The sequence below is a fragment of the Moschus berezovskii genome, chromosome 16 (genome assembly GCF_049115385.1).
Source record: "Moschus berezovskii isolate FMDL1 chromosome 16, NW_MosBer_1.0, whole genome shotgun sequence".
Lineage (NCBI taxonomy): Eukaryota > Metazoa > Chordata > Mammalia > Artiodactyla > Moschidae > Moschus > Moschus berezovskii.
The window spans coordinates 29457414-29480936 of NC_142475.1; the positions used below are offsets into that span (position 1 = coordinate 29457414).

At 37.4% G+C, this 23523-nt stretch overlaps 1 protein-coding gene across 4 annotated transcripts in view; it reads right to left on the minus strand.

The window, feature by feature from the left end:
- Window positions 1–23523, minus strand: part of CSMD3 (CUB and Sushi multiple domains 3) — a 1369436-nt gene that overhangs the window by 34214 nt on the left and 1311699 nt on the right. For all 4 annotated transcript variants that reach the window (XM_088844606.1, XM_088844605.1, XM_088844604.1 and 1 more), the window contains 4 exons: window positions 13103–13282; window positions 11230–11403; window positions 6105–6278; window positions 4170–4243 (listed from right to left, as the gene is read on the minus strand). In XM_088844606.1, coding sequence (XP_088700732.1) covers window positions 4170–4243; window positions 6105–6278; window positions 11230–11403; window positions 13103–13282 — 602 coding nt within the window. The remainder of the gene's footprint in view (window positions 1–4169; window positions 4244–6104; window positions 6279–11229; window positions 11404–13102; window positions 13283–23523) is intronic.

Below are 23523 nucleotides of genomic sequence, written 5' to 3' on the forward strand. Positions count from 1 at the left end.
CAGTCCTGGATGATCACAAATAGCTGATCATGTTATCTTCAGTTGATTATTTCTGTCTCCCTAGTCCTCAATCATGGATGCTTTTTAGTCTCTGTAGTCAAGACAGTGCTTTTCATCAAGGATATTTTGGTAGGGTTAAATATCCAAGTGTTAAATAACTTAGAATTAAATACCTAAAAGTCAAATTTAAAATATTTTATATTTATAATACCTTTATATAACAAGTGCTAAATCAATATAATGTGTCTTCTAAACACCAGACTCAATTTAGAGTAATAAACAGTTAGCAAAATATTTGTGTTTGGTATTTCCTCCAAATTAATCTGGACATTGCATCAATCATTTTGACAACAACTTTTCTTACTAGCTAAAATTGTTCCAAGTGACAATATTTTAGATAAAAAGAGAAATTACTTTGAATACTTTTTTTTCCAATGCTAGAGTGTTTGTCCTCCCTAACAACAGGAGATATATTCTTATATTTTAATAATTATATCAATGTCCAAAACTCTACTACATAAATCTTTATAGAAAAGGAGAATGAACAAATAAACATATTAAAAATAAAATTAAGAAATGCAGAGTGCTTCTGCAATTCATAACTTTCCCTTTTATCCTGTCCCTCCCAGAAGTGGGCTAATCACAGCTATGACTTTATTTAACTCACTACTGGTCACTTGATCAGACCAGAGATAGATACAAAGGTTGGAACATTTTGATTCTGTCTCTGGATATCTGAAAATGAGATTGAAACAATCTTACTATATGTGCTGCTGCTGCTGCTGCTAAGTCACTTCAGTCATGTCCGACTCTGTGTGACCCCATAGACGGAAGCCCACCAGGCTTTCCCGTTGCTGGGATTCTCCAGGCAAGAACACTGGAGTGGGTTGCCATTTCCTTCTCCAATGTGTGAAAGTGAAAAGTGAAAGTGAATTCCCTCAGTCATGTCAGACTCGTAGCCACCCCATGGACTGCAGCCTACCAGGCTCCTCAGTCCATGGGATTTTCTAGGCAAGAGTACTGGAGTGGCTTGCCATTGCCTTCTCCATGTTGTATGTGACTGAGATGTAAATAGAAATGTTATACCTTTTGCCATATGGCCAATCTACAGAGAAAGAAAATGAAATATATAAATGCAGAGTAATGGAAGAGACTTAGTACTGTTGTCCAGTTCCAAGATTTTAGGCTTGATGAGTCTCACCCAGATCTCTTTTCTTGTGGTCTGGGACAAACCCACACGTGGCTTATAATGTCTTTAGTTTTAAGCTAGTTCAAAATAATTCCTCTTGTAAGCAAGGGTTTTCCTCAATTGCTAGCTATGCCTTTTCTAGTTATATAAGACCGTGTTTATTTGGAATCCACCAATAAGTTGATATTAGTTAGAATTACATAACATTTTTTATTCTGTTAACTCTACATATGGAGAAGGCAATGGCACCCCACTCCAGTACTCTTGCCTGGAGAATCCCATGGACGGAGGAGCCTGGTGGGCTGCAGTCCATGGGGTCCCTACGAGTCTGACATGACTGAGCAACTTCACTTTCACTTTTCACTTTCATGCTTTGGAGAAGGAAATGGCAACCCACTCCAGTGTTCTTGCCTGGAGAATCCCAGGGACGGGGGAGCCTGGTGGGCCTCTGTCTATGGGGTCGCACAGAGTTGGACATGACTGAAGCAACGTAGCAGCAGCAGCAGCAGCTCTACATAGGTTTAGTAAACATAATTTACATATAAATATCTAATAAATATACATACAGACATACACATATATCTGCCATAAATGTATAAGAAAGTTGACATCCATAATTTAACATACTTAGAATTTCATTTCTAATTTTCATAGATTAATATAAATATACATATTAGATTTTAATATATCTTAAATATAGCCTATTCATATTTATCTAATAGAATATAATGATCCAATATATGTTTGATATCTAAATAATAGTTTACCTTTGTGATAACATTTTTCAGTGATTATAATAGAATTCTTAAAATGCAGAGTGAATGAGTATTCATTTTAATGGGTTTGAGCTGTGGTGTTGGAGAAGACTCTTGCAAGTCCCTTGTACTGCAAGATCCAACCAGTCCATTCTAAAGGAGATCAATCCTGGGTGTTCTTTGGAAGGACTGATGCTAAAGCTGAAACTGCAAAACTTTGGCCACCTCATGCGACGAGTTGACTCACTGGAAAAGACTCTGATGCTGGGAAAGGTTGGGGGCGGGAGGAGAAGGGGACGACCGAGAATGAGATGGCTGGATGGCATCACCGACTCTGTGGACATGAGTTTGAGTGAACTCGGAGTTGGTGATGGACAGAGAGGCCTGGCGTGCTGTGATTCATGGGGTCGCTAAGAGTCGGACACGACTGAGCGACTGAACTGAACTGAACTGATTCTAAACTCAATTCTATTCATTTCCATTATTTCAAAGGGTATTTTCTGAAAAAGGACACAGATTCTTTAGAAAGTCATCCGATTTAGTGAATAGACACTAACACCGAAATTCTGTATTCTACAAAAATACTGTCATTGACTTTCTTCGTTTTGTTTCAGTTTATTGGCTTATATGATGAGGGTTAATGCTGTTTAGCTAGTTGCTTATTTTTCAAGATCTCGATCAGTTGATAAAACATTTTATGGAGATATGAATCTAAAGTTTTCTGAAACACCAATATAATAGAGACCAAGACACTTCTTTACATTTTTGTATTACCTAGACAGGCCTGAGGCAAACAGGAAGAATTGGAAAAGCTATCAAATCAATGTTCGTACTGTGCCTGAACTGTAGATAAATGATAACTATTTTTAGCAACAGAAATATGGCACCTTTGATGAGCACTTCCTTTAGAAATAGATGTTCCTCAGGTTCACACTGAATTTCACAGAAAATAGCACAATTTAGAAAACCCTGTGACACAAGGCAATTGGGTAATGTGTAAATTGGCTATATTCTTTTGGAATCAGTATGCACTTTGGCTCCCCTATGGCCCCTATAATGAAAATCTTCCTGAATCTCTACATAAAATCTAAACTGGAATAAGAGAGAAAAGAATGTCAGTGACACATGATTGACATGTTAAAGTACTCTAACAATCCAACTATGTGTTGTGGAATAATAGGTTATGGTTAAATTATTTTTTCAGAAATATTCCACATCAATGATAATGTTTAAAATTATTTTAGTATTATATATATAGATAGATAGATAGATAAAATAAGAAAAAAAATCTTTTAGTCTTATTGCCTTACTGAATAACCACATTTTTATGTATTTGGTAACTCTGACTCAGAAGTTTCTCTTTAAACCTCTTTCATCTACACTTTTCCTCACTGTCTCCATATTTCCTGTAGATTTTACTCATTTATTCCCTCACTTAATATTTCTCTTACCTACAAGCTAGTGCTTATAGATTTTTCTATGCTCACAGGTCTCTCCATTTTTTCTCTTACTTTGTACTCATGGTCAGTCAGGCTATATCTCAAGGCATATATTTCTTCTAATTTCCTATTATTTCCACTCTTTTTGTGGCTGTTGCCTTTTTAAAAATGTGTTTATGAATGCAGATATAAGCATGACACTTTTTCTACTTGTATTAACAGGATTTGTTCACTGAACCAAATAAGCCTTTGGATCTAGTTTTATATTACATGAAAACATTTATTTAAAGTACACACTTGACAAATAACAGGCAAGAAAAAGGCAAATACAATATGATCTCACTTACATGTGGAATCTAAATAAATAAACAATTGACAACAACAATATAAATCCAAACTTGCCTAAAAAGAGATCAGATCTGTGGTTACCAGAACAGTGGGGCGGGGGGGTGGTGGTGGTGGAGAATTGAAAAAAGGTAATCAAAAGGTACAAACTTCTAGTTATAAAAGCAGTAAGTACTAGATATGATGAGTATACATAACACTGTTGTATTATATACAGGAAAGTTCTTAAAAGAATAGGTCCTAATAATCATCACAAGGAGTTTTTTTCTTTTTTGCTTTTTTAATTGTATCTGTATGAGAAATGGATGCCAACTAATATAACTGCAGGAATCATTCCCAATATATATGTCACACCACTGTGCTGTACACTTTAAATTTATATAGTAATATATATCAGTTATATCTCAATAAAACATGAAAAAATAATAACAAAATACCTACTTGAAATCCAAATGTATTGTTCTGAGATCCATGACGTGGTACGCCTGGGTTGTCACATGATGTACGGGTGGGTTCTAAAATATAGAAAATATTCTTTTTCTTAAAATAAAAATAAAGTGTGATATTCCTTTAAAACAGATAGGTTTATTTAAATGTATATTTATCTTATATAAAATAATTTTAAGAGATCTAGGATTTCATGAAAGGGTCCTGGTAATAATAAACAAAAAAAAATCTAATAAAAATCTAATAAAATAAATCTCCATGAACAGAAACTTATTAATCTTAAAGCCAAAAATTCAGGTATACTACAGTTTACCCAAATTATGCAATCCATGAACTTTGAACCCTTCTAATATAAAAGCATTTGACATCCAACTAACTCTGGTAATAAAAGTTAAAGGAAAACGAAGGATATGAAAGAGGACCACATGCATGAAACATTTGCTTAGGGAGTTTTCTAAGAATTAATCTCAGGTAGGGTAATAGTCCCTTTAAGAAATAATTTATTTTTCTGAAACAAGACTTAGTTATTTGCATTTTTACTGATACCTGTAAGAGAGTAAAGCATAAAAATGGTAGGGTTGATAGCCTCTGAGTTGGCTAGCTTGTATGACAGACTTTTTCATAAGTTTACTCAATGTGAAATTTAATTTTAGGAGAAAAAGGAACCCTTATACACTATTGGTGTGAATATAAATTGGTACAGCTGCTGTTGAAAAGAATATGAAGGTTTCTCAAAAAACTAAAAATAAAACTACCCTGTGACCCAGCAATTTAAATCCTGGGTATATACACCCCACAAACTAAACACTAATTTGAAAAGATGTTCACAGCAGCATTATTTACAATTGCCAAGATATGGAAGCAACCAATAGATGAATGGATAAATAAGATGTGATATACATATATATGAATGAAAATTTGCCATTTGTAGCAACATGGATGGAGTTGGAGGGTATTATGCTGAGTGAAATAAATCAGAGAAAGAAATACTGTATGATATCGCTTATATGTGGAATCTAAAAAAAAAAAAAAAAACAAAACAGTAAATATAACAAAAAAGAAGCAAACTCACAGATACAGAAGACAATCTAGTGGTTACCAGTGGAAAGAGGGAAGGAGGGAGGGGCAAAAGAGGTGTAGGGAATTAGGAGGTGCAAACCATTATGCATAAAATAAACTAAGAGGATACATTGTACAACATGGGAAATAGAGCTAATATTTTATAACTGCACATGAGTATAACCTTTAAAAATGGTGAATAACTATACTAAACACCTGTAACATATAATTTTGTACATCAACTATATTTGAATGAAAAAATAAGACAAAACACACAAAAATTTAGGATTAGAGCAATGTTCTTAGAACCATTTGAAATCAATATACATTTGCAATATTTTTGAAGCAAGTTTAATTTCATTTGAGTATGCTTTATTAACTGCAAAGAGTCAGATATGAATGAGCAACTGAACTGATACAAATGTTAGTACTTCATGATATTAATATGGAAGCTTTTGTTTTTTCATTTTACTGGTAAACAGGAAAACTATTTCAAAAGTACTAAAGAAATAAATGTTTAATGATATTAATTTTCAGTGCCTTACAATGGCTTCTATATTTTACATTTTTGTTTTCCACATTTGAAAAGTGAAGTGAAGTTGCTCAGTCGTGTCCGACTCTTTGCGACCTCATGGACTGTAGCCGACCAGGATTCTCCATCCATGGGATTTTCCAGGCAAGAGTACTGGAGTGGGTTGCCATTTCCTCCTCCAGGGGATCTTCCCAACCCAGGGATCGAATCTGGTCTCCCACATTTTAGGCAGACACTTTACTGTCTGAGCCACCATAGGATAAAGTGAATCATTAAATGTTGTTACTAGCTATTAATTCCAAAATTACTGAGCACTGTCCATCTTTCATTGATATTACCTATGCAGTGAGGTGATGAACCACTCCAAGTGCCATCTGCTTGACATATTCTGGTGCTAGATCCTACTAATATGAAAGGCGAATTGCAGCTGAATGAAACCTCTGACTGGTATATAAAGCTTTTGCCTTCTCTTTTCCCTTGGGCAGGTATCCCAGGGTCACCACAAAATTTTGCTGTAAGTGAAAAGAGAGACAATTGTACAATGATTTAAATTCATCAGAGTTAATTGTTTAGAAAAGTAATAAAAATAATTGGAATACTGCACTAAAGTGGCATGGAATCCATGTTAGTCTATTCCAATGAAAATACTTTTAGCTTTTGTCTACATGAATAAATGCTTAATATTCAACTCAGCATAATATTATTAAAAAAAATTTTTTCCACCTAGTAGACCAGCGTAACAGTTATAGATTTTTCTTAAATTTTATATTGACCAGAATCAAACCACATATTTGTACATGTAGGCTACAAAATAGGAGTATATTCTTGAAAAGGATGTGACTCACAAATAGCTCTATCAGAAACGAACAACCCGTAACAGTCTAGGATGTACCTTGCAGATTGCTCTATATTTTTCAATGTATATAAAAGATGCAGGCACTTGTTTCATAGATATGTGCTCTGTTGAACACCTGGGTCATGTATCCTAGTATCCTGCTGTCTCCCTCTTCAAAATATAGTGCATGTGTGGTGGTAGTGGTGGGTGGCTGGGATAGGTGTGAGTGCTTTTTAAAGAGAAAAGAAGGTCATTAGAATCCAAATTCATGCAAAACCAATCTCAACATTCTGCAGCCATTGAAGAGATAACTTGACAGCAGTTCTAAGCAAACTGATTAGATGACTCCATTCAACACATATTAAAGTACTAAAAACAGACACTATTCTAAGTAACTTTAGGTGCTTGCACTGATTGATAAACAGTCTAAGGTTCCTGCATTTGTGAAGTTTATGCTTTTGTGAAGAAAACAAACAGTAAACATAATAAATAGGTAAAAATGATAGTATGTGGGAAGATAATAAGTCCCATGGGGAAAAATAGTGTGGGAGAAGATCAGCACTGTATTATGGACATGGTAGATTTTAATAAGGTAGCTAAACTGTCTCTCACTGAGAAAAGTTTTGGAGGGGAAAAAAAACCCAAAAACATTCACTCCGTTCATATCTCAAGACAGAACAGTACAGACAGAGAGAAGACACAGCATTGCAAAAGCCCTGTGCTGGGTCAAATCTACCATGCTAGAGGAAGACCAAGGCCATTGAGGCTTGAGCAGAAGTGTAGTACAGGATGAGATCAGATGACTTCAGAGCCAATAGATATCCAGGCAAAGCACATATAGCATATTTTCAATTTTAAAATTGTAGTAAAAAATAAATAACACGTAATTTATGATTTTAACTGTGTTTAAATAAATTTCATTTCTATCAGTTATTTTGTAATTATTTTATAACCTACTTCTGAAGTGTTTCTCATTCATATTTCTGCTGAGTCATTCAACAAAAAAAAGGAGAAATGTAACCACATAAACTTCTCAATCTTCACCTCGCATCCCCCATATCATTCCATCTATTTTCTATCTTTATATTTCACGTACTAAACCAAATAACTATCAGTGTTTGGATAGAAACTTAAGACACAGGGTTTATTTTCAAAAGGCTTCAGTTTCAGTTCAGTTCAGTTCAGTTCAGTTTAGTCACTCAGTCGTGTCTGACTCCATGTGACCCCAAGAATCGCAGCACGTCAGGCCTCCCTGTCCATCACCAATTCCCAGAGTTCACCCAAACTCAAATACATCGAGTTGGTGATGCCATCCAGCCATCTCATCCTCTGTTGTCCCCTTCTCCTCCTGCCCCCAATCCCTCCCAGCATCAGGGTCTTTTCCAATGAGTCAACTTTTCGCATGAGGTAACCAAAGTACTGGAGTTTCAGCTTTAGCATCAGTCCTTCCAATGAACACGCAGGACTGATCTCCTTTAGGATGGACTGGTTGGATCTCCTTGCAGTCCAAGGGACCTTCAGTTTACATTGATACAAACTTTAGGATAAAAAGTCATAGCTTGAACAGAAATAAAGAGAAAAGATTTTCCTCTTCATTAAATACCTAAAATGAGTGAATGTGACTCTTCAATGGATAGGAGAATTGTCTCTTAAGTCAACCTTTTCTGAATTGGAATTCATACTCTGCCATTTACTAGTAATAGACCTTGAAGTCACTCAGTCATGTCCAACTCTTTGTGACCACATGGACTGTAGCCTGCTCGGCTCCTCTGTCCATGGGATTCTCCAAGCAAGAATACTGGATTGGGTTGCCATTCTCTTCTCCAGGGGATCTTTCTGAACCAAGGGTCAAACCTGGGTTTCCTGCATTGGTAGGCAGATTCTTTACAGTCTGAGCCATCTGGCAAGCCAATTTTAAGTAGTGTAGTAATATCAAATCTTGTTTTAATTCCATAAAAGTCTTATTTATCCCATTCTAAATAATCACCCAAAGAGTTTTTCATTTTTTTAATTTGTGGTAAATTTTTCTTAAAAAATTGTTTTTAACCTCATTGAAATGATATTTAAGACTTTTTTGTTTTTCTCCAAGTTTTTTTGTTGAAATTCTTAATTGCTCTTATTAGCATCTGTAAGGCCCATTGAGAATGCCTCTAGGAAGCTTCTAAACTATTCTCATTCAAAAAAGTTCTTAGGTTACTTTGACTTTTGTTTAATTGGAACCAACAAAACAGTTATTTACTATGAGAGATCTTCATATGTAATAATTTGTTAGTTTCTCTAATTTTAAAAGGATCCATCATTTATATAAACAAACACACACACAATAGAACAACCTAGGAAGATACATAATAAAAACCTAGGAAGATCAGATAGGATGTTTACATCAAAGACCTTAGGCCATGAAATAGAGCAGCTGGTCCCTAAGTGGCAGACCTGCACAGTGTCTGTACAATTTGAACACTTTCTCTGAACTCAGGTGTCATTATTTGTTAAAATGTCATAACTAAACATACCTACCAGGAGTTCTGCTATATGTACGTAAAGCAACTGGGTCAAAGTGAGCCTTATTATATTTGGATACTTATTAGAATTTAAATGTCTATGGTATTTTATTAGTATTTGTGTTTTAATAGATCCCCAAATAAAACATTATGTTGAGAAACTTAAGATTTTTTCACTCATACCAAACAAACTTTACCATAAACTCAATTCTGTAATCTCTTGTGTCTATCTGTTCTGAAGTAGCTATTGAATAGTTACTAATGTATAATATAGTCTCACTTAGAACACACTGGTCTCTTATTAGATGATCGTTAGTATGAATCAGAATTTCAAGGGTCAATTTGTACGACATCAACCTTGAGGCTTGGGACACACTATTCTAATAAATCATGTTACCTAGAAAGGACTTGTTTAGATGTTGCATAAATTTCAGTCTAATAGATCACAACTGCTGAAGTACACTAGTTTTATCTCTCGTTTTAAACAAAACTGGTTAGTATACTCTCTGCAGCAAGTGTGATATGAATGATCTGATGGGCCAGAAAATGGTGGTATTCCCCTGCCTAGTATTTGCAATCACTTAATAGTAAGCTCTTCAAATGAACTATCCTGTTTATGATTGGCCTTTTGAAATGAGAAATTTTAAATGTAGCTTATTTTTCCCACTTTTCAGTTACAGGTAGAGCTCTTACATTTCATTTTAAGAGATCCTTTCTTACTCCAAGTTCATTTAGGTAGTCTTATAATCTTTATTATAATATATAATAATAATCTTATAATCTTTGGACTTCCCTGGTGGCTCAGATGGTAAAGCGTCTGCCTACAATGCAGGAGACCTGGGTTCTATCCCTGGGTTGGAAATATCCTCTGGAGAAAGAAATGGCAACCCACTCCAGTACTCTTGCCTGGAAAATCCCATGGATGGAAAAGCCTGGTAGGCTACAGTCCGTGGGGTCGCAAAAAGTCAGACACGACTGAGTGACTTCACCTTCATCTCACCTTACCTTATAATCTTTAAAACATTTATATTTAATTCTCTAATGAATTTGACATTGTTATTTAGTGTAAGATAACCAAGGTCCATCTAGTCAAGGCTATGGTTTTTCCAGTGGTCATGTATGGATGTGAGAGTTGGACTGTGAAGAAAGCTGATCGCCAAAGAATTGATGCTTTTGAACTGTGGTGCTGGAGAAGACTCTTGAGAGTCCCTTGGACTGCAAGGAGGTCCAACCAGTCCATTCTAAAGGAGATCAATCCTGGGTGTTCATTGGAAGGACTGATGCTGAAGCTGAAACTCCAATACTTTGGCCACCTCATGCGACGAGTTGACTCACTGGAAAAGACTCTGATGCTGGGAGGGATTGGGGGCGGGAGGAGAAGGGGACGACAGAGAATGAGATGGCTGGATGGCATCACTGACTCGATGGACATGAGTTTGAGTGAACTTTGGGAGTTGGTGATGGACAGGGAGGCCTGGCATGCTGTGATTCATGGGGTCGCAAAGAGTCGGAGACGACTGAGCGACTGAACTGAACTGAAAGACTGTGTGTGTGTGTGTGTGTGTGTGTGTGTGTGTGTATAAACTACCTTATTGCATTAAAATTCTTCCCCCACTGATTTGTTCCATAATACATTAAGTATCAATACATGGTCTATACTCTCTATTCTCTAACACTGGTTTACTTTCTATGCCAGTCTCAATGCTGCAATGTTTTAATTACCATAGCCTTCTAAGTTTAATGTCTGCCAAGGATTACACTACATACTAGGGTACAAAAGTGAATGAAACAAGAATATTTGCCTTCAAGGAACACAAACCTGAGTAGAGGACATCACTCAAAAAGCAAGATAAGTAAAATGTACAGTGTGTTTTGCACACAAAGCAGTTTGGCCTAAAATTTGGTCAGAACAGAAGGAATATAATGGTTGGATTACATAAAATATAGCTACATTGGTAAATACTGTTTTTAATTGAATTTTAATTATGCATGGGAAAGAGCTTAACAATCTCATTTTTCTTCTAGTAAATCTGGAAAAAAAATATGTAACAGTTGTAATCTCAGTAAAGTAGCTCTAAGAGAGTGAAAGTGGAAAAATATAATTTTTAGTATGAAAATTATACTTACGTAAGCATTGTGGTACTTCCCCACTCCAGGTACCATTCCCTACACAGGTCAAAACAGCAGGGAAGGACAGTTCATAGCCTGGAGAACAGATGTAGCTAATACTAAAGCCCCAGTCAAAATTTGTTCCTTCCAACCTTCCATTAGAGATCTGGGGAGGAGTTGGGCAGGTGACAGCTGCAATTACATTAAAAACGATTAGACACAGCTGTTGAAATATCCTGGTGTTAACAGAAATAAATATCATTAGAAGAAGCATATGTGCTAATTTAACCTTTTGGAGGACAATATTGTGTGACATGTTTTATTCTCCTGGTAGTATTCCTAAAACATCCCTGGAATTAATTCCTCTAGGATGAGACTACTTCTTGGCAACATAATGGCTACTGGTTCTCAGAGATTCTCTTACAAAATAACAAGCTTCCTGACATTGAAAGAAAGGAAAAAGAGGGTGACCTCCTATCCAATATACTGCAACTGATAAATTATTAGTTTTATATAAAATTATTTCCAGCAACCTTTAGACAGACTGAAGAGCTGTGGTTGGCTATATACAGAGTCACACTGTAGCAAGGAACCTGGGAGTAAATCTGTGACATTTTTGAAACACAGATCATGTATCTCATTAAAATATCTAAATTAGTTCTATTAACCACTTATATTCATATGTTAAATCTTATTGTAGGTTTCTAAATGCATTATAGAAATTTCAATCATTCATTTTAAAAATTAAGATGTCCTTGAGAAAAGATAGGTTGGATAAGGAGATAGAGATGAAAGGAAAAAGAGGGCCACCAATTATAAAATCTAAAAACGAGGAATGATTTTATTTTGATGACTAGCAACATATATAAATAATTTTTAGTTATATAATATTGCCATTATCAGAATCAATAATGTATGAAATAATTTGTAAATTATAAAATGTTTGTTTATATATTTTCATATACAAACTGTATATTTATCATGATCTGATTAGGAAATTGTGTAATCAAGAAAAAAAGACATGCATTGGAATTATTTTTTTGGTGTTAGATTATGTCAGGGAGATATTAAACTGACAATTCACAGGTATTTAGAGATGTACCTTAATGAGAAATCTCAAGGATTAAAAATCAGTATTATTATAAAACAATACATATTGTCTGACGCTGAATGTTTAGCATTTTACAAGTAATCAAAAAATCGGCAAAGAACTTATGGAAATAGTTTCAATGGAAAACAAATAGATAAAGTAGTAAACCTATACCTGTATTGACTAAAATATTACTTCTAGACTGCATTCTACAAAGAAATAGGTTTACCTATTAAGAACAAGTAGAGTTCTATAATTCAGGCTGATTGTTTTCAAATTATAGAAGGTTTTTCTCCCGTTCTTGAATAACTGACCCAGGTGGGTCACCAAATTAAAGTTCTATTTCATTACAGCTATATTCTCTATTAAATACTCATTGATCCACATAAATGATGATGGTAATTATGTATCACAGTACATGATATATTTATTTTGGGCAGTGCCATCTTGGCATGTGGGGTCTTAGTTCCTTGATTACGGATTGAACCCATGCCTCTTCATTGGAAGAGCAGAATCTTAACCACTAGACTGCCAGGGAAGTCCCAGAACATATTTTTGCTGTATTACAGTTCATTGTCATTACTTAGAATGAGATACAACATTTTTGTTAAAAAATTTTAAAATCTTATATGTTATTATTTATATGGCTTAAAAGTAAAGACTGAAGCACTCAATTTTGGTACCAGAGAAAAAGATGAAATGATACAAAAACGCTATCTAAATTTATTTTAAATATGCATATTAATACAGAAAATATATAGTGATTATCACTAATAAATATTGACAAAATCATTATCTTACCTCTACAAGTTGGCATGACTCCACTCCATGTGCCATTAGTTGTACAAGTCCTGATTCTTGAACCATTTAATTCCATTGTATAGCCTGGCTGGCACATGTAAGAAACATTCTGTCCAACCACATAATCATCTCCATATCTCAGTCCATTGGCTGGTATACCTGGGTCTCCACAACTGATTACTATTAGTATGGATTGGAAAAGCATATCGTTAATGTGACATGTTTTTAATGGAGAGGAATAGTAAGCATATGGCATAATGTAGGTAAAATTAGTTATTATGTTCATTTTAATGATAAAACATAAGCATATTTAAACCACACACTATCAATTCCTAATTATGACCATTTACTTATTACAGATTCTATACATATGGTCCAGAAATGGTCATTTAGACTTTTAAAATGTTAGTACATAAATATTTTGTAGGAAACTCTGATGTGGTAACCTCTTTTAATTGGAATTAAATAATCATAGAGAAGCCATGCTATCAGATCAGGATTTCTAACAGAATACTTTAAATTTATACTCCTATGTATGGTTACTGAAATCTCTATAAATTATGAGGCTTTCTGGACTGAGACCTTATTTTCTGCACAGTATCACTCAACTGGATATTACAATAGTTTTTAATTAAACGATGTCAGGTACAAAAATGATAACTTTATTGAATAAATAAAAGAATGAATAAACTATAAAATGTGAATTTATCACATACTGGGTGAGATACACAATTTGTAAGCACAATGAAAAAATGAAAATGGCAGTTAGGGATAGAGGAATCAATTTCCCATTTCTACCATCTCATCGTCATCCCAAGTGATAGAACAACCCCAAGGAAATTGCAACCTCCACTCTGGAACATGCCTTTTTCCTGAATTAGGAGTTAGCAGTAGGCCTATGTCAAGTGCTTGCTATATCTTCCTTGTTATTGCCAGTCCAGGAAATGGTAAACTATTGTCCTGCTCTGCTCTAAGACTTCATGAATACATATAACTCCAACTAGCCCCACTGATACCTGTACCCAGACTCCCATAAAAGGATGGAGAATAAGGTACAATGTGAACATCCCTCTGGTGATACATGATGGACAGGTTGGGCACAGGTATCAGTGGCTCAGAGCAGGGGTGGGAGTGGGAAAGCCAGGCAAGGGCACCAGGTGGTAGGAAGCTAAAGGCCTATAACATAACCTAGGAAGACAGGGAGGCAGGGAGGCAAATTGCACATGAGCAGAGCAGTGGCTCAGTGGTAAAGAATTTGCTTGCTAAGCAGGAGACATGGGTTTGATTCCTGGGTTAGGAAGATCCCCTGGAGAAGGAAATGGCAACCCACTACAATATTCTTGCCTGGATAATCCCATGGACAGAGGAGCCTGATCAGCTAAGTCCAGGAGGTCGGAAAGAGTTGGACACAACTTAGCAATTAAACAATAACAAAATCTCCAAACCCTTAGCACATGCTCCATTGTCCCAGTGGACTTCAATTATAAAACACAAATTCACCCAGGGCAGATTCATGTCAATGTATGGCAAAACCAACCAATATAATATTGTAAAATAATTAGCCTCTAATAAAAAAAAAGGAAAAAAAAAAGAATTTGAGACAGTGATCGTAGAATATTAAACCCCAACCACAGGAAACTTTAGAGCATGAAGTTCTGTCAATAATGCTGGTCCATAAATCTGTCTCAAATTGCATACAAAATTTCTCATTTATGATGGTTTTTCCAGTAGTCATGTATGGATGTGAGAGTTGTAGCATAAAGAAAGCTGAGTGCCAAAGAATGGAGGCTTTTGAACTGTGGTACTGGAGAAGACTCTCGAGAGTCCCTTGGATTGCAAGGAGATCCAACCAGTCCATCCTAAAGGAGATCAGTCCTGAGTGTTCATTGAAGATGAAACTCTAATACTTTGGTTACCTGATGTGAAAAACTGACTCATTTGAAAAGATCCTGATGTTGGGAAAGATTGAAGGCAGGAGGAGAAGGGGACAAAAGAGGATGATACGGCTGAATGGCATCACTGACTCAATGGACATAAGTTTGAGTAAAAGTTGGTGATGGACAGGGAGGCCTGGCATGCTGCAGTCCATGGTGCTACAAAGAGTCAGACATAACTGAGCGATTGAACTGAACTGATGATGACATATTCAGTTCAGACCAGTCAGTCGTGTCCGACTCTTTGCGACCCCACGAACCACAGCACGCCAGGCCTCCCTGTCCATCACCAACTCCCGGAGTTCATTCAAACTCATGTCCATCGAGTCGGTGATACCATCCAGCCATCTCATTCTCGGTCGTCCCCGTCTCCTCCCAGCCCCAATCCTTCCCAGCATCAGAGTCTTTTCCAGTGAGTCAACTCGTCGCATAAGGTGGCCAAAGTATTGGAGTTTCAGCTTTAGCATCAGTCCTTCCAAAGAACACCCAGGATTGATCTCCTTTAGAATGGACTGGTTGGATCTCCTTGCAGTCCCAGGGACTCTCAAGAGTCTTCTCCAGCACCACAGTTCAAACGCATCAATTCTTCGGGGATCAACTTTCTTCACAGTCCAACTCTCACATCCATACATGACCACGGGAAAAACCACAGACTTGACTAGATGGACCTTGGTTGGCAAAGTAATGTCTCTGCTTTTTAATATGCTATCTAGGTTGGTCATAACTTTCCTTCCAAGGAGTAAGTGTCTTTTAATTTCATGGCTGCAATCAGCATCTGCAGTGATTTTGGAGCCCAAAAAAATGAAGTCTGACACGGTTTCCACTGTTTCCCCATCTATTTCCCATGAAGTGATGGGACCAAATGCCATGATCTTTGTTTTCTGAATGTTTAGCTTCAAGCCAACATTTTTACTCTCCTCTTTCACTTTCATTAAGAGGCTTTTGAGTTCCTCTTCACTTTTGGCCATAAGGGTGGTGTCATCTGCATATCTGAGGTTATTGATATTTCTCCCAGCAATCTTGATTCCAGCTTGTGCTTCTTCCAGCCCAGCATTCCTCATGATGTACTCTGCATAGAAGTTAAATAAGCAGGGTGACAATATACAACCTTGATGCACTCCTTTTCCTATTTGGAACCAGTCTGTTGTTCCATGTCCAGTTCTAACTGTTGCTACCTGACCTGCATACAGGTTTCTCAAGAGGCAGGTCAGGTGGTCTGGTATTCCCATCTCTTACAGAATGTTCCACAGTCTATTGTGATCCACACAGTCAAAAGCTTTGGCATAGTCAATGAAGCAGAAATAGATGTTTTTCTGGAACTCTCTTGCTTTCTCCATGATTCAGTGGATGTTGGCAATTTGATCTCTGGTGCCTCTGCCTTTTCTAAAACCTGCTTCAACATCTGGAAGTTCACGGTTCACATATTGCTGAAGCCTGGCTTGGAGAATTTTGATCATGACTTTACCAGCGTGTGAGATGAGTGCAATTGTGTGGTAGTTTGAGCATTCTTTGGCATTGCCTTTCTTTGGGATTGGAATGAAGACTGACCTTTTCCAGTCCTGTGGCCCCTGCTGAGTTTTCCAAATTTGCTGGCATATTGAGTGCAGCACTTTCACAGCATCATCCTTCAGGATTTGAAATAGCTCAATTGGAATTCCATCACCTCCACTAGCTTTTTTCGTAGTGATGCTCTCTAAGGCCCACTTGACTTCACATTCCAAGATGTCTGGCTCCAGGTGAGTGATCACGCCATCGTGATTAGCTTCGTCGTGAAGATCTTTTTGGTACAGTTCTTCTGTGTATTCTTGCCACCTCTTCTTAATATCTTCTGCTTCTGTTAGGTCCATACCATTTCTGTCCTTTATCGAGCCCATCTTTGCATGATGATGCCATATAAGAACTTTCAAAAAGATCAGTGACAACATTCATTGGAAGGATTTATGCTAAAGTTGAAGCTCCAATACTTTGGCCACCTCATGTGACGAGTTGACTCACTGGAAAGGAGTCTGATGCTGGGAGGGATTGGGGGTAGGAGGAGACGGGGACGACAGAGAATGAGATGGCTGGATGGCATCACCGACTCAATGGACATGAGTTTGAGTGAACTCCGGGAGTTGGTGATGGACGGGGAGGCCTGGCATGCTGTGGTTCGTGGGGTCGCAAAGAGTCAGACACGACTGAGCGACTGAACTGAACTGAACTGAAGTCTAAATATGGTATTTACAAACAAGGTATGTATGTGTGTGGTCATTTATGAACAAGGCTTAACAAAGATCATATACATATAAGTTTCCCTTGTAGCTCAGTTGGTAAAGAATCTGCCCCCAATGCAGGAGATCTGGGTTCGATTCCTGGGTCAGGAAGATCCCCTGGAGAAGAAAATGGCAATGAATTCCAATATTCTTGCCTGGAGAATCCCATGCACAGAGGCACCTGGCAGGCTACAGTCCATGGGGTCAAAGAGTTGAACACAAATTAGCCACTAAACCACCATACCACCATAAACCATAAAAGCACCTGCTGTTTTGATAACCATTATTTGAGCACCCTTGGCTAAATGGATTCTTGTGGCTAAGAGAAAAAGGAAAACAGAAGGTTACACACTTCCTTTTCTGGAGACCAAATCAAGTAGCAAACTAGCCTTTCTATATATATATATATATATATATATAGCCTTTTGAATCACTTTTTTTTTCATAAAAGGACAAATAATTTTACCAGGTAAATCTAGGTTATACTGTCTCATTTTCATTTTTAATAATTTCTAGTATTTTGGATGTCTAGGGTTAAAGACCAAAATAGATTAAAACAAAGAAGACCTTAATGGCAATTAAATTCTACTGTTTTATTAACTTACCATTAAAAATTATGAATGCCAAGGTTTCTTCCGTATTAATCTAATCTGTTGAGCCAGGAAGTTTTAGGACCGTGAATGATGATATTTAAATTACAGAACAATATTCACAACACTCCATTTGATAATCCTCAGAACCCCCAAGAGTTTCCTGAAATCACACTCATTGATGTTTCCACCTGACTCCTAATAAGAGCTCTGTGTATAGAATGATTTTTGTTCTTTTCATTATTGATGAGGAAAATTTTTTTTTAATTGTAAAATTGAGTTGGATAGAAAACCAAATCCTGCTTATTAACCAGAATGTGTCAATTCTTTTTGCAGTTTTAAAATGTGTAATCATATTAAAAAGTTTGACTTAAATTTATTTTCTTTTATTTTACTTTTTTATAGTTTATGTTATTTTATATCTTTAATCTAGATTTAAAATTAAGAAGAAGAAAAATTAAAGTGAATACCAACAGATAATTATTGTTTTCTGGGCAGTACTTTAGAGACTGAATTAGAATTCTGGCAAGAAAGAACAACTAACCCAATCGTAAGGCACATGAGCTGAGTGAGATGCAGCCACCAAAAGAGATGACAGAGGGTTTACTTCAGAGCGGCACTGAGAAAGAGTTCTGCATATCTTGGCAGCATCATGAATGAAATGCCTGATAACAACGGCTTCAGAAGGATTTGTCTGGTGGCTTCATAGGGAAGCAAAGGCCAGTCAAAGAGGCAGTTTCCAACAGCAACAATCTTTGTAAATAGCACCTGCTCCACAAGTCAATTCATTCACCACCAGATTGCTTTCACCAACAAAAAGAGGCTTTCAGGTTTGGTTTTTTTTTTTTAGGAAAAACCTTAGGATAGTGGCTCTTTAGGACTGTACCCTAAAATTCAGAGACATTAGTGCATAACAGAGGTTGCTGTGATTTAATGTAAGAAAATATCTTCTAAGGTCACCAGAATCATTTATGCACATAGCATGAGTGTATGCAAATGCACTCATCCACACACTCACACTCCAATAAACCCCATAGAGACAGTTATTTTATCTATTTCCTTTAGTATTATCTAAGCCTAGTCTAGTGCATGACTCAGATTAAATACTTGTTTGAAGAGTAAATGAGTGAATGAATATGCAAGGAATGATTAAATAACTCAGATTCTCAAAAATACATAAACTGAAAGGTTTGAATTTGGTTTTGTGGGAAATTTTCTCATTAGTTTCTATAATGTAATTGATGCCCATTTGATATTATTTATGGTACATCTAAGTATAAACCTCTACAGCCAATATAAAACATAACATAACTGTGGTATTTCTAGTCAATCTATGCCACTTCAAACCTACTTTCTCTTTTAGCTTCTTGAATGAGCATTATAAATCTGCATTTTTAAATAAAATATCAATATAACACAAATTATTTTTTACTAAGTATCTAATGAATATATTTGCATGGTAATACATATAGACCCATGTGACTTGTTTTTAATGACATGACATTCCCTTGCGTTGATATACATACAACATGATTCATGTAATCAAACCCATGTGACAGTTGAGCTATCCCACCATTTTCCCACTGGCCACAAAGCAGAAATGGATATGTTTACTCAGGCATTATGACACATGTGCTTTTCTGGGTTTCAAGTTCAGAACAGAGTTTTCCTCTAGCACAGTGAAGTTCCAGAAAGGTGGTCAAGCCATCTCCATGGTAACACTTCTGATTCTATACAATCTCTGAATTCAGAAATCAGTTTCCCTTTTTTGTATCTATGGGGAAACAGTGGAAGCAGTGTCAGACTTTATTTTTGGGGCTCCAAAATCACTGTGGATGCTGACTGCAGCCATGAAATTAGAAGATGATTACTCCTTGGAAGGAAAGTTATGACCAACCTAGATAGTATATTAAGAAGCAGAGACATTACTTTGCCAACCAAGGTCCATCTAGTCAAGACTATGGTTTTTCCAGTGGTCATGTATAGATGTGAGAGTTGGACTGTGAATAAAGCTGATCACCAAAAAATTGATGCTTTCGAACTGTGGGGTTGGAGAAGACTCTTGAGAGTCCCTTGGACTGCAAGGAGATCCAACCAGTCCATTCTAAAGGAGATCAATCCTGGGTGTTCATTGGAGGGACTGATGCTAAAGCTGAAACTCCAATACTTTGGCCACCTCATGCGACGAGTTGTCTCACTGGAAAAGACTCTGATGCTGGGAGGGATTGGGGGCGGGAGGAGAAGGGGACGACAGAGAGTGAGATGGCTGGATGGCATCACCGACTCGATGGACATGAGTTTGAGTGAACTCCGGGAGTTGGTGATGGACAGGTAGTCCTGGCGTGCTGTGATTCATGGGGTCACAAAGAGTCGGACATGACTGAGTGACTGAACTGAACTGAACTGAAGGTAAGTTTTCTTGATATTAACTTTGGCACTATTGACATTCCAAACCAATCACTCTTGGCTGCTTTTTATGCATCAGGAATGTTTAACATTGATCTCTACTTGCTAGATAACAATAGCACATCCACTTATTCGCATTATGACAGTCAAATATATGTCCAGACACTGCCAAATGTCGCCCAGGAAGCAAAATCACCCCTAAGTGAGAGCACTGCACTGAAGGTTAGCTCTCTTCTGGAGGCAAATACTCTCTTCCAACAACACAAGAGACAACTCTACATGTGGACATCACCTGATGGACAATATGAAATCAGACTGATTATATTCTTTGCAGCCGAAGATGGAGAAGCTATATACGGTCAGCAAAAACAAGACTGGGAGCTGACTATGGCTCAGATCATGAACTCCTTATTGCAAAATTCAGACTTAAAGAAAGTAGGGAAAACCACTAGACCATTCAGGTAAAAAGTCCTAAGAGCCAAGGCATGCTGGCATAAGTCTTTTTGAAGGATGTTGCCATTATGGCCATTTTCCCTATCATAGTTTGGCCTCAGGACAAAATACAGGGAGGAAACAGAGCCCCACCCATCAACACAAAATTGGATTAAAGATTTACTAAGCATGATCCCTGGTGGCTCAGATGGTAAAGCATCTGCCTGCAATGCGGGAGACCCGGGTTCAATCCCTGGGTTGGGAAGATCCCTGGAGAAGGAAATGGCAACCCACTCCAGTACTCTTGCCTGGAGAATCCCATGGACAGAGGAGGCTGGTAGGTTACAGTCCATGGGGTTCGCAAAGAGCGGGACACGACTGAGCTACTTCACTTTCACTTTCAAGCATGATGACAGCACAGCAAGCTCCTCCCAGCAGGAAGCATCCACAAGCCTCTTACCCATCAGAGGACAGATAGAATGAAATCACAATCACAGAAAACTAACCAAACTGATCACAAATCACAGCCTTGTCAATGAAACTATGAGCCATGCCGTGTAGGGCCATCCAAGATGCATGGGTCATGGAGGAGAGTTCTGACAATAGTGGTTCACTGGTGAAGGGAATGGCAAACCATTTCAGTATTCTTGCCTTGAGAACACCATGAACAGTATGAAAAGGCAAAAGATATGACACCGAAAGATGATCTCCCCAGGTTGGTAAGTGCCAAGTATGCTACTGGAGAAGAGTGGAGAAATAACTCCAGAAAGAATAAAGAGATGGAGCCAAAGTGAAAACAATGTCCAGTTGTGGATGTCACTGGTGATGGAAGTACAGTCCAAAGCTGTAAAGAACAATATTGCATAGGAACCTGGAATGTTAGGTCCATGAATCAAAGTAAATTGGAAGTGGTCAAACGGGATATGGCAAGAGCGAAAAATGACATTTTAGGATTCAGTGAACTAAAATGGACCAGAATGTGCGACTTTAATTCAGATGAGTATTAAATCTACTATAATGGCAAGAATCCCTTAGAAGAAAGAAGTAGCCCTCCTAGTCAATAAAAGAGTCCGAAATACAGTACTTGGGTGCAATCTCAAAAACGAAAGAATGATCTCTGTTCGTTTCCAAGGCAAACCATTCAACATCACAGTAATCCAAGTCTATGCTTCAACCACTAATGCCAAAGAAGCTGAAGCTGAACAGTTCTATGATGACCTACAAGACGTTATAGAACGAACATCAAAAAAAGATGTCCCTTTCATCATAAGGGACTGGAATGCAAAGTTCAGATCAGTTCAGTTGCTCAGTTGTGTCCTACTCTTTGCAATCCCATGGAGTATACTATGCCAGGCCTCCCTGTCCATCACCAACTCCCGTAGTTTACTCAAATTGATGTCCATTGAATCTGTTATGCCATCCAACCATCTCATCCTCAGTCGTTTCCTTCTCCTCCTGCCTTCAATCTTTCCCAGCATCAGGATCTTCTCAAATGAGTCAGTTCTTTGCATCAGGTGGCCAAAGAATTGGAGTTTCAGCTTCAACATTAGTCATTCCAATGAATATTCAGGACTTGTTGGATCTCCTTGCAGTCCAAGAGACTCCCAAGATTCTTATCCAACAACACAGTTCAAAATCATCAATTCTTCTGCCCTCAGCTTTCCTTATAGTCCAACTCTCACATCCATACATGACTACTGGAAAAACCATAGCCTTGACTAGATGGACCTTTGTTGGAAAAGAAATGTCTCTGCTTTTTAATACGCTGTTTAGGTTGGTCATAACTTTCCTTCCAAGGAGCAAGCGTCTTTTAATTTCATGGTTTCAATCACCATCTGCAGTGATTTTGGAGCCTCCAAAATAAAGTCTGCCACTGTTTCCACTGTTTCCCCATCTATTTGCCATGAAGTGATGGGACCAGATGCCATGATCTTAGTTTTCTGAATGCTGAGCTTGAAGCCAACTTTTTCATTCTCCTCTTGCACTTTCATCAAGAGGCTCTTTAGTTCTTCTTCACTTTCTGCCATAAGGGTGGTTTCATCTGCATATTTGAGGTTATTGATATTTCTCCCAGCAATCTTGATTCTAGCTAGTGCTTTTTTCAGCCCAGAGTTTCTCATGATGTACTCTGTGTATAAGTTAAATAAGCAGGGTGACAATATACAGCCTTTACGTACTCCTTTTTCTATTTGGAATCAGCCTGTTGTTCCATGTCCAGGTCTAACTGTTGCTTCCTGACCTGCATACAGGTTTCTCAAGAGGCAGGTCAGGTGGTCTGGTATTCCCATCTCTTTCAGAATTTTCCACAGTTTATTGTGATCCACACAGGCAAAGGCTTTGGCATAGTCAACAAAGCAGAAATAGATGTTTTCCTGTAACTCTCTTGCTTTTTCGATGATACAATGGACGTTGGCAATTTGATCTCTGGTTCCGCTGCCTTTTAAGTCAGTTTGAACATCTGAGAATTCACAGTTCACATATAGTTGAAGCCTGGCTTGGAGATTTTTGAGCATTACTTTGCTAGCGTGTTAGATGAGTATAATTGTGTGGTAGTTTGAGCATTCTTTGGCATTGCCTTTCTTTGGGATTGTAAAGAAAACTGACCTTTTAAATTCCTGTGGCCACTGCTGAGTTTTCCAAATTTGCTGGCATATTGAGTGCAGCAGTTTCACAGAATCATCTTTTAGGATTTGAAATAACTCAACTGGAATTCCATCACCTCCACTTGCTTTGTTTGTAATGATGCTTCCTAAGGTCCACTTGACTTCACATTCCAGGATGTCTGGCTCTAGGTGAGTGATCACACC